We start from the raw sequence: 14,396 nt of genomic DNA, 5'->3' as shown, positions 1-14,396 counted from the left end.
GCAACATGATCGCCAATGATATATTGGTTTCAGGCTGCTATTATTATGTGGCGAGGATTCCTTCCTCTATAACTGCGTTATTACATTCTCTAAACTGAAAACAAGGAGAAGAGAGATGTTCTCCACCTAGTGTAAGGAGACACCGCACCGTCTCGCGCTGGTGCACGTGCACTTGATCTGAGAGTATCAAGTATACCCCCAACAAGACGTTCCTCTGTACAGTACCATTCTCCTGAAGTAACAACATGGATCACATGCAAGGGGACTGTCCTTGGTTGCCTCTGGAGTCAGAGTACTGCAAGGGTCTGGGAGCGGGCCTTATTGTCCTGGGTAAGTGCACTAGTTTATATTTACAATAATGAGAAAGTGTGTTTTGAGACACTTGGCGGTGAGGATAGTGGTTGGATTGTTGACGACATCACTCTACCTCACTTAAACATGAGTGGCTCGGATAATAAGAGTGCTGGTCTTTTGAGTATAAGTTCGTGGTTTCGTTACCGGTTCAGTACGATCGAATTCGAAGGTGTTTAAATACACCTGCCTCTTGTCGGTAGATTTCCCGGCATAAAAAAGAATCCTGCGGAAAAATCCCTGCACGTCAACGCCATTGAAAACCGTAAAAATGATTGTTGTTGTTTTTGTTGATTAGTTCGATGCAGCTCTCCATGCTACTCTAGGGGCTGCCTGGCCGAGGCTGTAAAGGCGTGTTCGGTTCACCCGGAAGGATGTGGGTTCGATTCCCCGTCAGGAAGTCGTACAATTTAAGAAACGAGATTTCCACTTCTGGAGGTGCGCATGGCCTACTCACTCAGCCTACATCAAAAACGGGTACCAGATTAATTCCCGGGGGCAAAGGCGGCCGGCCGTAGAGCTAACCACTCTACCCCACCAAGTGCCGAGGTTACGGATGATGGAAGCCTCCTCCAGGGGCCTTCATGGCCTGTACGGAGATGACTTTGCTTTGCCTTTTGCTCCATGCTACTCTATCATGTGCTAACCTTTTCATTTCTACTTATTTGCTGTATCCATAATCTGCTCTGATCTGTTTGTCATATTCATACCTTTGTACAACCCTACCTTTTTTACCACCAACACTTCCCTCAAAAACTGAACGAAGTCCTGGGTGTCCTATGATGTGTACCATCATTGCAACTCTTCTTCTGGTCAAATTTAGCCAAATAGTTCTTCTCTCAATAATTCTATTTAGTGTCTATTCATTCGTGATTCGATATATCCTCTCACATTCAGCATTCTTCTGTAACACCACATTTCAAAATCTTCTATTCTACAACTTTCTGAACTAGTTATTGTCCATTTTGTTCACTTCCATACAATGCCATGCTACAGACGAAAGTCTTCGGAAACGCCCTTCTAATTCCCATATCAATGCCGAAGTGGGCAAATTTCTCTTCTTAAGAACGGTCTTTCTTGCTTGTGCTAGTCTGCATTTTACGTCCTGCTTACTTTCGCCATCATTAGTTATTTAGCAATATTCATCTACTTCCTTTTAAGAAGTCTTCATTTCCTTACCTAACATTTCCTTCAACACCCGATTTTATTCGAATGCACTCCATTATCTTGGTTTTGTTTTTATTTATTTTCGTCTTGTAATCCTTCTCCAAGACAACAGTATGTCCATACCATTCAGCAGTTTCTCCAGATCTTAGTTATTGGGATTATTATTATTATTAATAATATTGGAAACAGGACTAAGGGTTAGCCATAAATACAAGCTATTATTATTAAGCTATTATTATTATTATTATTATTATTATTATTATTATTATTATTATTATTATTATTATTATTATTATTATTATTATTATTAATTTTTCACAATTATTTGAAATTGGCACTACATGTGGAATAAGTCCTGTTTTACGGTCGGATGTCCTTCCCGACACCAACCCTATGCAGAAGGATGTATTCACTATTGCATATTTTTGTGGTGGTTGGTAGAGTGGAGTTTCGTATATAACTGAAGTTGTGTATTAAGACAAATAGCCTACAAATATCCAGTCCTCGGCTCGGAAGAATTAACCAGATGCGGGCAGAAAACCTAATCTGTCTGGGAATAGAAATTTTTGAGCTGAAAGCTGACCATTCAGTTAAGGAGCTGAACTTAATCAACATACGTAGTTTCTTATTATTTTATTTGGTAGTAATTTAACGTCACATTTCTGTTTCTTTCTTTCTTAACCTGTTTACCCTCCAGGGTTGGTTTTTCCCTCGGACTCAGTGAGGGATCCCACCTCTATCGCCTCAAGGGCAGTGTCCTGGAGCGTGAGACATTGGGTCTGGGGATACTACTCGGGAGAATGGTCAGTATCTCGCCAAGGCGGCCTCACCTGCTATGTTGAACAGGGGTCTTGTGGGAGGATGGGTGATTGGAAGGGATAGACAAGGAAGAGGGAAGGAAGTGGTCATGGCCTTAAGTTAGGTACCATCCCGGCATTTGTCTGGACGAGAAGTGGGAAACCGCGGAAAACCACTTTCAGGATGACTGAGGTGGGAATCGAACCCACCTCTACTCATTTGATCTCTCAAGGCTGAGTGGACCTCGTTCCAGCCCTCGTACCACTTTTTAAATTTCGTGGCAGAGCCGGGAATCGAATCCGGACCTCAGGGGGTGGCAGCTAATCACACTAACCACTACACCACAAAGGCGGTCTAACGTCACATTTATGCCTACAAATTTTCAGCACCGGTAGGGTGAGGAAGAGCTAGGGTTGAGGCGGCACAGATAGATCTTAGCCGCATCTGAGATACAGTCCTAGCAATAATATGGCGTGGAAAGTGGGAAAACTCGAAACATCGTATTTAGGGCTGACGAGTGACTATTTTAACATTCCGCTGCATATACGACTATTCTCTTTTACGGAAGCAGCCGTACTACACTGACTCACATATGAAACATTCCAGGTCAAAGCTTGAAAATCAAGATAATGTAAAGATTAGTTTATTAACTCAGAGAAAAAAAAAGTTAAACTTATCGTATAATAGTTTTTTTACAATTTGTTTTACGTCACACCGACACTGATAGGTCTTATGGTGACGAATGGATGGGAAAGGCCTAAGAGTGGGAAGGAAGTGGTCTTGGCCCTGATTAAAGTACAGCCCCAGCATTTGCCTGGTGTGATAATCGGAAACTACAGAAAACTATCTTCAGAGCTACCAACAGTGGGGTTCGAACCCACTGGACCTATTACAGAAACGATGACGTAGTTTTAAGCTTTAGACAACGTCTACCTAACCAACGTTTAAGTAGAGCACGATCTTCCATTGCATAAACAATGCTCCTCCTGTGTTTAGCTGGACGTCGTTTAAAGTTTCAATATTGGTTCGAAAATGGAAATAGAAGTAACTTCCATGCAACTCTTTGCTTGTCGCAACCAAAAAAATTTTGTCGGTGAGTGCACACATTGTTAGTCACCTATTGTCTTCCTAAGCATGAGCACGACTTGCCCATGGATAAGAATATCGTTTTCGATGGAAGTAAAATCCCATAATATTATCAATCCTAAAGCGACACACCACCGTACGAGGAAGTGTAGCTTTAATTATAGTGTTGTTACGGTGAGTGTAAACTAAATCGCTTCTGCGAAGGGTAGATGAAATTGTATTACTGTGTAACCGAAAGAGTTGTACGGACCATATAGATGTAGCTTGCATTCTAGAGATCGTATGTTCGAAACGCACCATCGGCAGCCCTGAAGATTGTTTTCCTTAAGTTCACCATGTTTACATGAGGCAAACACTGGGGCTGTTATTATGGCCACAGCATTTGCCCATTTTCTGTTATTATGGACCAGTCCTTGCCTTTTCCTATGTCATAGTTGCCAAAAACCTACCTGAATTAGCGCGACGATTATGCGCAATAAAAAAACATACACACACACAACTTACTTCTTAGTGTCAATTTACTTGGCAGTAAATGTAATAACCGAATCCCTCCCGACTGATGTATGAGACAGCCCTCTGACGATCGGGACAAGTTATTCTGATATGGATGTAGTCGAAGTGACCTATACTTCCAGGGAAATTATCCAAATATAATAAAATGTATCGATTGCTAGGAATTGTAGTCAAGTTGACAGTTACCGGACTGTCCCCTGTGTCATATGTTTCATGGTACATATCCTCTGATTGTGATACACTCCTACAAGTTGAAGTTAAACAGTGTTCTCGACAGTGTTTAAACATGGCCGGTTGAACATCGGTTTTAGACAGTGTCTAAGTAATAAATAACGTCTTTGCAATACGAAAGCCATACTTAGACATTGTCTAACCGTAAACATAGTCTAAATACCGTTTCTGCAATCGGCCCACTATCTCCCGGATGCAAGCTCACAGCTGCGCGCCCCTAACCGCACGGCCAACTACTCCGATTATAATAATATTTGTCGTGTCTTCCGAGGCCCATATCTCAGTTATCCTTAGGGATGGAATAAGTTTTATTTTCACAAATATACTGTAATACAGGCTTATTAATGGTATGTAAGTCATATGGTTGTTCACAGTATCATTAATATATCAAATTTCATGTGCATTTTACTTTTATTTCACAAACGAAAAATAATCTGAATACATCAACGCGTGTAGTTTCAGCAGTCGAAAATAACTGTGTTGTCAAATTTATGGAGCCGTGAAAATATAACAATAAAAAAGTAATAAAGTATTACTTTGGTGAGATTGATCTCCCACATGCAGCACGTTCGTACTCAACAACCGGACAGCAATGCAGCGCGTGTCCACAGAAGTGCACAGATTGCTCTTCGTGAAGGGTTACGTAAAGTTCAGGCGTGAGCTTCGAAAACGGAACGAAATAAATTCACTTCCACACAATAGGAGTAAGTTATCTCCAAGTTTTGTAATGCTGTCTGTCTCCCATTTGAAGAAGGAGCCGTCATGACTTCCAAAATATTTATAAATGTGGGGAAGTAAGTAAAATTTAATAAATACAGTTATTAATGTATTCTACATATAGTATTTGTTTTCAACTGCAAATAAATGAAAATCCTATATTTAATATTTTGTTCCTAATATTTCCGTAAAAGGTTAACTTCTGAGAGTCGGGATGCCAGTTGCTATGGAACAGTAGTGGGCATCTCAGACGTATTCTGAGTCATGGCCAACCTCGTGCTCAAGCGGCCAAACCCATCAGTGGTCAGGAACCCTTCAAAGGAAATATTCTCATTGGAACTATATGAAAAGTACGGTAGCATTCTGCTTCTCAAAATTTTGCTGAGCTCAGAATATTTCAAGCAAGCTTCGGACCTATGGGAATAATGGAGTCCGACTTCCATTTGACAGGCGAGGGAAGGAGGTGAGCTATCAATTTTATTTTATAGTAGTTTAACGTTCCATTAACACATCAAATGTTTTCGGTGACGCAAGGATGGGAAAGATTGGAAAGGTAGCTGACGTGGCCTTAATTAAGGTACAGCCTCAGCATTTGCCTGGTGTGGACATTTGAAACAACGGAAAGCCATCTTCAGGGCTGCCTCGGTGGGATTTAAACCCACCATCTCCAGAATGCAAGCTCACAGCTTGCTATCAATATTAATAGGGGTTATGAAAGAAAGAAGGAAAGAATAACTGACTGAGTCAGCAAACAGAATGCGTCTGGATGTTCTAGGAGTTAATGGTATTCAGGTAAGGGGAGATAGCGAGGAAGAGATAGGCCATTAAAAATTGTTCATAATGTGTATTAAAAAAAGGAAGTGTGGGGCAGGACTGCTCATCAGGAATACAATTGCATCCAACATAGTTTCTATTAGGCACGTTAATGAGCTAATGATCTGGGTAGATTCAACAGTTGGAGGAATTAGGACGACTACTGTCTCATGGCCAAGTGCACGAACCTTGTTTACCCTAATCAGCGTTTACGATTCTTCCTCAGTGTATTTACCTCGTGAGAGCGCAGATGAAGAAGACGTCAACAAGTTTTATGAAGCCCTGAGTGACATCAAATACAATAGAGACAATACGCGACACTCTGCGAGAGATCCAGCGACAGCGATTAGAGCTCTGTCTAGCGGAGTGACCTGAGAGTTACTGATTCTGTCATAAGAGCACGTGTATTTGTTTGTGAAGGTTTTGGGGTTATTTATGCGTCTGCATTAAGTTGACATGAGTAAATGGTAGCGTGTGTCATTCCTTTATATCTCCTGACAGTATGAGTGGAAAGATGTGTGCTGCGTTTGGCTACAATAACTATGAAGTGCAGAAGGATTCGCGGTCTTCCGTTTCCCTCGTGACAAGAAAATGTAAGTAAATACTGTGTTTGCATATATATTCTTCCAGTTACAAAGATATTTTTATAGAAGACCTACTTCCTAAACTTCTGACCTGCGCGACCCATATTTTAACTCTACTGTATTAGTGCAGCAGTTAACCTTCAATACCGATGTGTTGTTGTAGGTGTGATCTGTGGGTTTTGATTTAATTCAGGAAAATTCATATCCATATGCGTGTCGCTGGTTGTGTTCCAAGTTACCCCATTTGGAATGCCGTAATGCGTTGTCAAGCACTGAAGAAAATATGAGTGATTTAGGAAATGTGATGATGATGCAAATTTGCTTTACCCTAATGTAATGGCAAGTATTACTTATAGGGAAATGTTGAATGTTTTTGCGGCTAAATTTATAGATTCTGTTAGTACGCTTCAACTTAAACAGGAAAATTGTCCAGCTCTTAAATGTAAATTCACCGAGATCGATAGCTGCAGTCGCTTAAGTGCGGCCAGTATGCAGTATTCGGGAGATAGTAGGTTCGAACTCCACTGTCGGCAGCCCTGAAAATGGCTTTCCGTGGTTTCCCATTTTCACACCAGGAAAATGCTGGGGTTGTACCTTAATTTAGGCCATGGCTGCTTCCTTCCCACTTCTAGCCCTTTCCTGTCCCATCGTCGCCATAAGACCTATCTGTGTCGGTGCGACGTAAAGCAAATAGCAAATGTAAATTCATTGAATCATTTGTGTAAGGAATGTGCCTATATTTTTATTGACAAGTGTCCTAATGTGATGTACTGCTTTTAAATGAGGAAAAAGACAAATCTAGCGGTGAGAGTTCAGGCAGGTATGCTAAAGCTAAAAAAGTAATGCATAAATGAAAGATCAAGCCCTTTCGCAACAGTCCAATTCACATCTTGATTATGTGTCTAATTTCAGTCTTTAAATAATAACCTGTTAAATAATTCTTCATTCATGTATCCAGAATTACTTTAGCAACTTTGAAGTTAATATTTTAGCAACACTTTCTTTCTAGACGTAATTTATTTATCCATTTCCGTACATACATTTCCAATGATATTTGAATTTAGCGCGAACTTTCAGGTCACGCCACTAGGAGCGCCACTTGCGAATTGTCTTCCATTTTAACAAGCTAAATCCGGAAGTGTCGCGTATTGTCTCTACTGTATTTGGTGACATCGCAGTCAGGGTCAACAGCAAGGGTAGAACATGAAGTTTACGTGGTCTGTTGAGTTATCCGGGTTGAACCGTTTTGTGTTTTCGAAACGTCGACAAACTGTCCGGAAGGTACACATAACAATAACACGGTTCATCCCTAAGTAAAAATCGAAATATAGTGGGGTAGTGCTAAAGGGTGATATCAATATGAGAGTAGGTAATAGAACTGAAGGATATGACAGGGTGATGGCTAAATGTGGGGAAGACATGGGAGATAATAGGAATGGGAAGCGTTTACTGTACTTTACTTCTGTGCTAGTGTGGGATTAGCAGTTACGAACATACTCCAAGCATAAGCCTGTTCACGGCTACACATGGGAGGATAGGGGCACAAAATCCATAATACACTATATCATAACCGAATTTGAATTCAGGAAATCAGTTAGGGTAATGTGTGGGTAATGCGGGGATTATTTTATCATGCAGACCACTATCTGATCCGTAGTGAATTAAGTATTTCTGTTGTGGAATAAAGTTAAATCTATTTGCAGACGAATAATGGTAGGGTACCTCCAGGACGAGGCAGGAAAAGTACATGGATATGATTAATAAAATGTTCCAAACAATGGACAGTAAGCAGTTCAGGGTACAGAAAGAGAATGGATGTCAAACAGGGATGCTGTAGTAAAAACAGCAACGGAATGCCTTTGGACAATTGTGTGTACGGATGGGAAAAGCGAACATCTAGGTGGAATGATGAACTGAGGGCAGCAAGTACACGTAAAAAAGAAGGCGTATCAGAAATGGCCCCAAACAAGGACTGATACAGACATAGATGAAAGAAAGAGAGCGAAAAAGAAAGAATTGTTGAATCCAAGAGGTAGTGATGGGAAGAATTTGGTAATAACCTGGAAAGGCTAGATAAAATACTAGGGAAAACTTTCTGGCCAATAATGAAGAACCTTTGAACTGGAGCCTCCGTGGCTCAGGCGGAAGCACGTTGGTCTCTCACCGCTGGGTTCCGTGGTTCAAATCTCGGTTACTCAATGTGAGATTTGTGTTGGACAAAGCGGAAGCGGGACAGGTTTTTCACCGGGTACTCCGGTGTTATCTTTCATTCCCGCAACACTCTCCAGTATTATTTAATTTAATTTAATTTCAGTTCATCTGTCAGTCATTAATCATCAATCCTGAGAAGTGTGACAGGCTTTGGCAGCCGGCATAATTTCTATCCTCGCCCCTAGATGCGGCTTCATTCATTACATTCCTCTCCCGGTCGAATGACTGAGGATTTTCATTTTCAATAAAGAATCTTCGAAAGAGAGGGGAAAGGAAATTAATGTTCTCTAGGAAAATCCAGGTGAGCTCATAGAATCACAGGACAGATAGAAGGTCTATTTTGAAAAATCCTCTCAATGTAGGTGAAAAATAAATATTGCCGTTAAGTCGCAAATAATCGAGTCCCCGGGAAGAAAACAACGATGGCATTGAAATTGGAGAAGTGGAAAGAATGGTGTAATTTCTCATTTCATCAATATTCCTGCTGCTTTATAACAATAGTGGAACATAGTGGGAAGGTAGATACGAAATGGCTTCGCAGAGTAATAGGATCAGCATGGAATGTTAGTAAGGTTCCTTCTAGTTGGACGAATGTAGTAACTGCATCTACACATAAGAAAGGGAACAGGAAGGATTGCATTAAATATAGAGGCATTTCTTTGTTCACTATACGAACTAAGGTGTTCATGCATTCTGCAAAGGAGGGTGCGATCAGTGGTTGAGATTAAGTTGGATGAAATACAGTAAAAATCTTTTTTCCCTCGGTTCTCTGTTATACGCCTTGTCTAGATCTACGAAATGTAGGATTGAGAGTAGATTATTAAAAGCAATCAAAAGTATTTATGTTGACAATTGGGCTGCAGTGAGAATTGATGGTGGAATGAATTATTGGTTTAAGGTACTTACAGAGGTTAGACAAGGTTGCGATCTTTCGTCTTTGTTGTTTATAACTTATATGGATCACCTACTAAAGTAGCAGGGAGAGATTCAGGTAGGTGGAAATGTAGTAAGTAGTTTTGGCCTATGTCGACGACTTTGTCTTAATGGCATACTGTGCTGAAAGCCTGTAAACTAATATCGTGGAACTTGTAACTAGGTGTAAATGAACATTTCCAAGAATAAAGTGACGTCAGTAGGAAGAAACCTAAGAGTATTAAATGTCAAGTTGGGAACACAAAACTGGAACAGGTAGATTACTTCAAGTATTAAGAATGTGTATTCTCCCAGGATCTACAGTAAATGAGATTGAACCACGGTGCAGTAAAGCTAATGCAGTGAGCTCGAATTATGATCAACAGTATTCTGTAAGTGGTGGTGGCGGCGGTGATTTTTGTTTTAAGAGGAAGTACAACTGGGCAACAATCCTCTGTAAAACACTAATGAGAGATAACAATGGAAGGGGTCCGACACTTCGAAAAATGAAGATATCGACCAAAGTAGGACAAGGGCCACGCAGGGCGTGAAAATGGAAGACTTCCGAGGCCTCGAATGCTCTGAAACCGTCGGGGTCGGAAAAGAACAAGAGTGTTGACCAAGGGTGGTCGGATAGTATAGATGAAAGTGAGGAGCCTGGCACAAATAACTGAAGGCTAAGGACCCCGAGGTTGCCAGCCCACGCTCCCAAATTAAGAGCCCCTGAGGCCCCTTTTATTCGCCCCTTATGACAGAGAGGGAATACCGTGTGTGTTATTCTGTCACCCTCAAATATTCTGTAAGAAAGAAGTCAGCTTTAGGACGAAACTTTTACATTGGTCTGTTTTGACATCAACTTTGCTTTACGGGAGTGAAAGCTAGGTGGGCTCAGGATATCTTGTTCATAAGTCGGAAGTAACTGACATGAAAGTAGCGTGAATGATCGCATGGTAAAATCAGGCGGGAACAACGGCAGGAGGGCAATCGGAATGAGGAGATAAAGGCTAAGTTAGGGATGAACTCGATGGATAGAGCTGTACGTAAAAACCGGTTTCGGTGGTGGGTTTCATGAGGGGTGAATAGAGGAGGATAGGTTACTTAGGAGAATAAAGCATTCGGTCATGGAGGGTCAGAGAAGTAGAGGGAGACCAAGACGACGATGGTTGGACTCAGTTTCTAACGATTTAAAAATAAGAGCTTTGGAACTGATCAGGACTACAGAGCTGGTTACAAATATAGGATTGCGGAGGCATTTAGTTAATTCACAGAGACTTGCAGACTGAACGCTGAAAGGCATAACGGTCTATAAAAGAGCTGGGCGCTCGTTGCGGCTAGCCCCGTGCGGCCGGGCTGGCCTGACGTAAATCCCGGCAGCTTACGTAGCAAGCATACGTCACAGTGAAGCGAGAGAGCGAACGCACTTATCAGGGAAGTGAAGCAGTGTCGATCGATTGTGATTATGAACCACTCCTTCACTACTCAGTGAAATGTTTATTGGGGTACAATTTAAAAAAAAACACTATAATCGCAAGAAAAGTGACCTTTTCAACATAATACTGAAAATTGTCATTCATTACGTACATTACAAAAATATTTGAGGTTGTTTGCCTGACTCTTTGTTGTACCCGGTCATAATACATAAACTGCAATGAATGTAAATAACTTATTTCTCACAACGTAAATTGAAATTAACGTAGATATTTGCCCTCTTTGTTTCATTATTTTCTGCCTCCACTTCAAAGTCTGGTATTGCTTCAGTGATCGAGAGTGACTGGGCGAACTTCGCTCAACCTTCACGGCCTGTGACGTAACAACAACGTCACTGTGTCTGAGTAGCATATCGTCTTCCTGCCCTCCCGCTTACAGCGTTGTGTTCCCGCGGGACGAAATTCCCAGCGTGAGCATCTGTGGTCTATAATGAAGATGTATGTATGTAATATAATGAAGACTGTTGACAGAGAAAGCTGATATTGCACTGAAATGAATATTTCCAACCACTTTATTTTTCTAAGACTAAGAAATTAAAAATACTCTTTTCGTGTGTCTGATTGCACATGGAACGCATCGTGCGGCATAGGATAAATATATTTATTGAAAATGAACGACTGTTCATTACTTTCATTACTTTAAAGTTTTTCCTTTTTTTTAGAATTTGCGTTACGTCGTACCGACACAGATAGGTCTTATGGAGACGATGGGAAAGAAGCGACCATATCCTTAATTAAGGTACAACCCAGCTTTTGCCTGGTGTAAAAATGGGAAACTGCGGAATACCATCTTCAGGGCTGCCGACAGTGGGGTTCAAACCCGCTATCTCCTGAATGTAAACTGATAACAGCTTGACCGTAACCGCGTGATCACTTGCTCGGTGTTCAAGATATTGTGTTCCTTTAGATACAACACAAAAGCTCAATCACTGAATTAATATAAATTATATATCGTAACAGCCTGAAACTATTTTGAAAATGAACTTCATTTAGAAAGAAAATATGGATGAATACACTAGAATGTTAATCATTTCTGTTTGATGAAGAATGTCGCTCAGTACAGGATCTAGCATTAGATTTCTATGATGAAAACATTCCACTTGCCTTCGTTCTGTTATGTGATATCTGAAGTTAATTATTGAATATTGTAACCGCAGACGGATTAACATTCTTTACCCGATACCTCCATTTTTTTACTCGTCGTTGGGCAGCCTAGTTTGACGAAATGGAGTCGCTCAGCGGATACCTCAGGGTTTTCTTGTTGCAAGTAAGACATGTAATCTTACTGTAGAATTCGCTTTACGTGAGTTCAAGAGAATTCCAACTCACGGGTGACACCTATCGTTACTCACGATATAATAATAATCATTGCCGACAACCTTATCAGAGTATTGACTTCGAGAAAACTTACCATGGTTAAATGAACACTTAATTACACGGTTCCTTTCTTAGCCATTAGTTAACTTACAAACTAGACAGTAATTAAAGAATTCATGACACCAGCCATTATAGAAAAATAACAAGATATTTATTAATAAAATATTAAATCATTAAATTACCATATAAAGTGACGCGTTATTTAAAAAAATCGACTGAAAATAAGTGTGAAAATGAGTCAGCGCTGGCTCGCAAAATAAAATGAAAAATAATATTCAGTATTTTAAATTATTAAAATGATCAGTTCCTTTGTGAAGTAGAAGTTAAATATTTACACATTTACAATAGATCACTGGACACATTTGAGGTCCACCTCGCAATTGGAATGTAAGTATAACATCGACACAATTAACTTGTTCCGATAGTTCACTCTTTTTTAGTCTGATTAAACCAGTCTCACTTGGATACAATATCCAGCCGAAATGCATCTCAAATACACTAACAAGTTAAGTCTGAATAAATTGGAAAACATTTAAGTAGATCTGAATATATTAAAAGAAATCGAAAATAGATCTAAGTAAATTAAGCTATTTTTGAGTAAAATCCGAAGTCATGATTTTGTTGCATCGATCTCGTTGTGCATGGAAACTACTTACGAACTAAGGCATTCCTTCCTAATGCCAGTTAAATACGGCTCCTACTCTAGCCTTTCCCTAGCTGAAGTTCGTTAAAAAAATGTACGATCAAACGGAGAAATATTAATCGATCTAGCTATCTATCTAATTTCAACATAATCTTTGGCTGTCTTACACATGTCCTTTTAGGTTCAATGTCCCTTTCTATAGTTATCTTCCAATAACATTCAACTACAATGCAAGCTACTTTTCTCTTATGCAGTTACTATGAAGCGCTATGCCGCGAGGTTTAGAAACATAATCTCATATACGTCGGTGTCGTAATGTATCTGGTTAACTACAGCTATTCAAAGTATCGTAGTATTCTAATGTTCATTATAAATCATCTACACTGACATACGATTACGTCACGATCATACATCTATAATAGAAAATCCAGTTCGTACCTTGGCTTGTGTAGCTCCAGCGGTGTGGGCACTCTTACGCAAATAAATCATAAAATATATTTTTTTTTTGCTAGTTGTTTTACGTCGCACCGACACAGATAGGTCTTACGGCGACGATGGGACAGGAAAGGGCTAGGAGTGGGAAGGAAGCGGCCGTGGCCTTAATTAAGGTACAGCCCCAGCATTTGCCTGGTGTGAAAATGGGAAACCACGGAAAACCATTTTCAGGGCTGCCGACAGTGGGGTTCGAACCTACTATCTCCCGAATACTGGATACTGGCCGCACTTAAGCGACTGCAGCTATCGAGCTCGGTAATCATAAAATAAACTTGTAGTGTGGCATGACTTAACTTGCAGGTACACGATGGTCCTGCATCGCGTAAAACCATCTCATATCACTATATATGTATATAACTCGAAACTTTCATCCAATTACCATAATCATATTCTTATTACAACATCCATTTAATATTAACACCGTAGCCTCCATAATAATATATCGCGTTCCCAACTTCACGACTACGTTAAAATACCACACAGTTACTTAATAATATTTACAAGTCAGAGCTCCTCATAACCTACGGACGAGTTCAATCAACACCTCCTAGATATATAAGGCCTCACAACTGTTCTGGGAATATACTGTGACGTCAAAATCGGGAGGCAAGCTTGAACCTTTTCAGTAATAACACAGCAATGAGTTTGGCCATGTAACGCTGAAATTAGAAGAGTTTTAATTCGTTTAATGGTGCCAATTGTTAATACCGTTGTACGTAATGGTACTGATGTGTTGCGTACTCAACTTTAAGGAGAATTCCGGCAGTGATAACGAAGTGCATGCATTAAGTTTACGCAAGACGAGGTTATGCGGCAGATATGTTTACGTGCAATTCCAAGACAAGACTACAGATTTACTAATAACTCAATGGTGAGTAACTATTATTTTTACATTCTCACACAATCATAATGAGTATAGGCCTATGACGTATTTAACTACACGCAACAGCTGGTGATATGTAGGCATATTTACTCTTCAATGATATAAGGTTATGTTAGATCACAATCATG

At 40.2% G+C, this 14,396-nt stretch overlaps 1 protein-coding gene across 1 annotated transcript in view; it reads left to right on the top strand.

The window, feature by feature from the left end:
• The first annotated feature begins 237 nt into the window (after positions 1-237).
• LOC136874302 (visual pigment-like receptor peropsin) overlaps positions 238-14,396 on the top strand; it is a 70,923-nt gene continuing 56,764 nt past the window's right edge. Inside the window, exon 1 of the mRNA XM_067147948.2 lies at positions 238-330. Coding sequence (XP_067004049.1) covers positions 246-330 — 85 coding nt within the window. The 5' untranslated portion in view covers positions 238-245. The remainder of the gene's footprint in view (positions 331-14,396) is intronic.

This window comes from Anabrus simplex, chromosome 1 (assembly GCF_040414725.1).
Source record: "Anabrus simplex isolate iqAnaSimp1 chromosome 1, ASM4041472v1, whole genome shotgun sequence".
In the NCBI taxonomy this organism is placed as follows: Eukaryota; Metazoa; Arthropoda; class Insecta; order Orthoptera; family Tettigoniidae; genus Anabrus; species Anabrus simplex.
The sequence above is the reverse complement of the archived record's forward strand: the minus strand, read 5'-3'. Positions and strand labels throughout refer to the sequence as shown.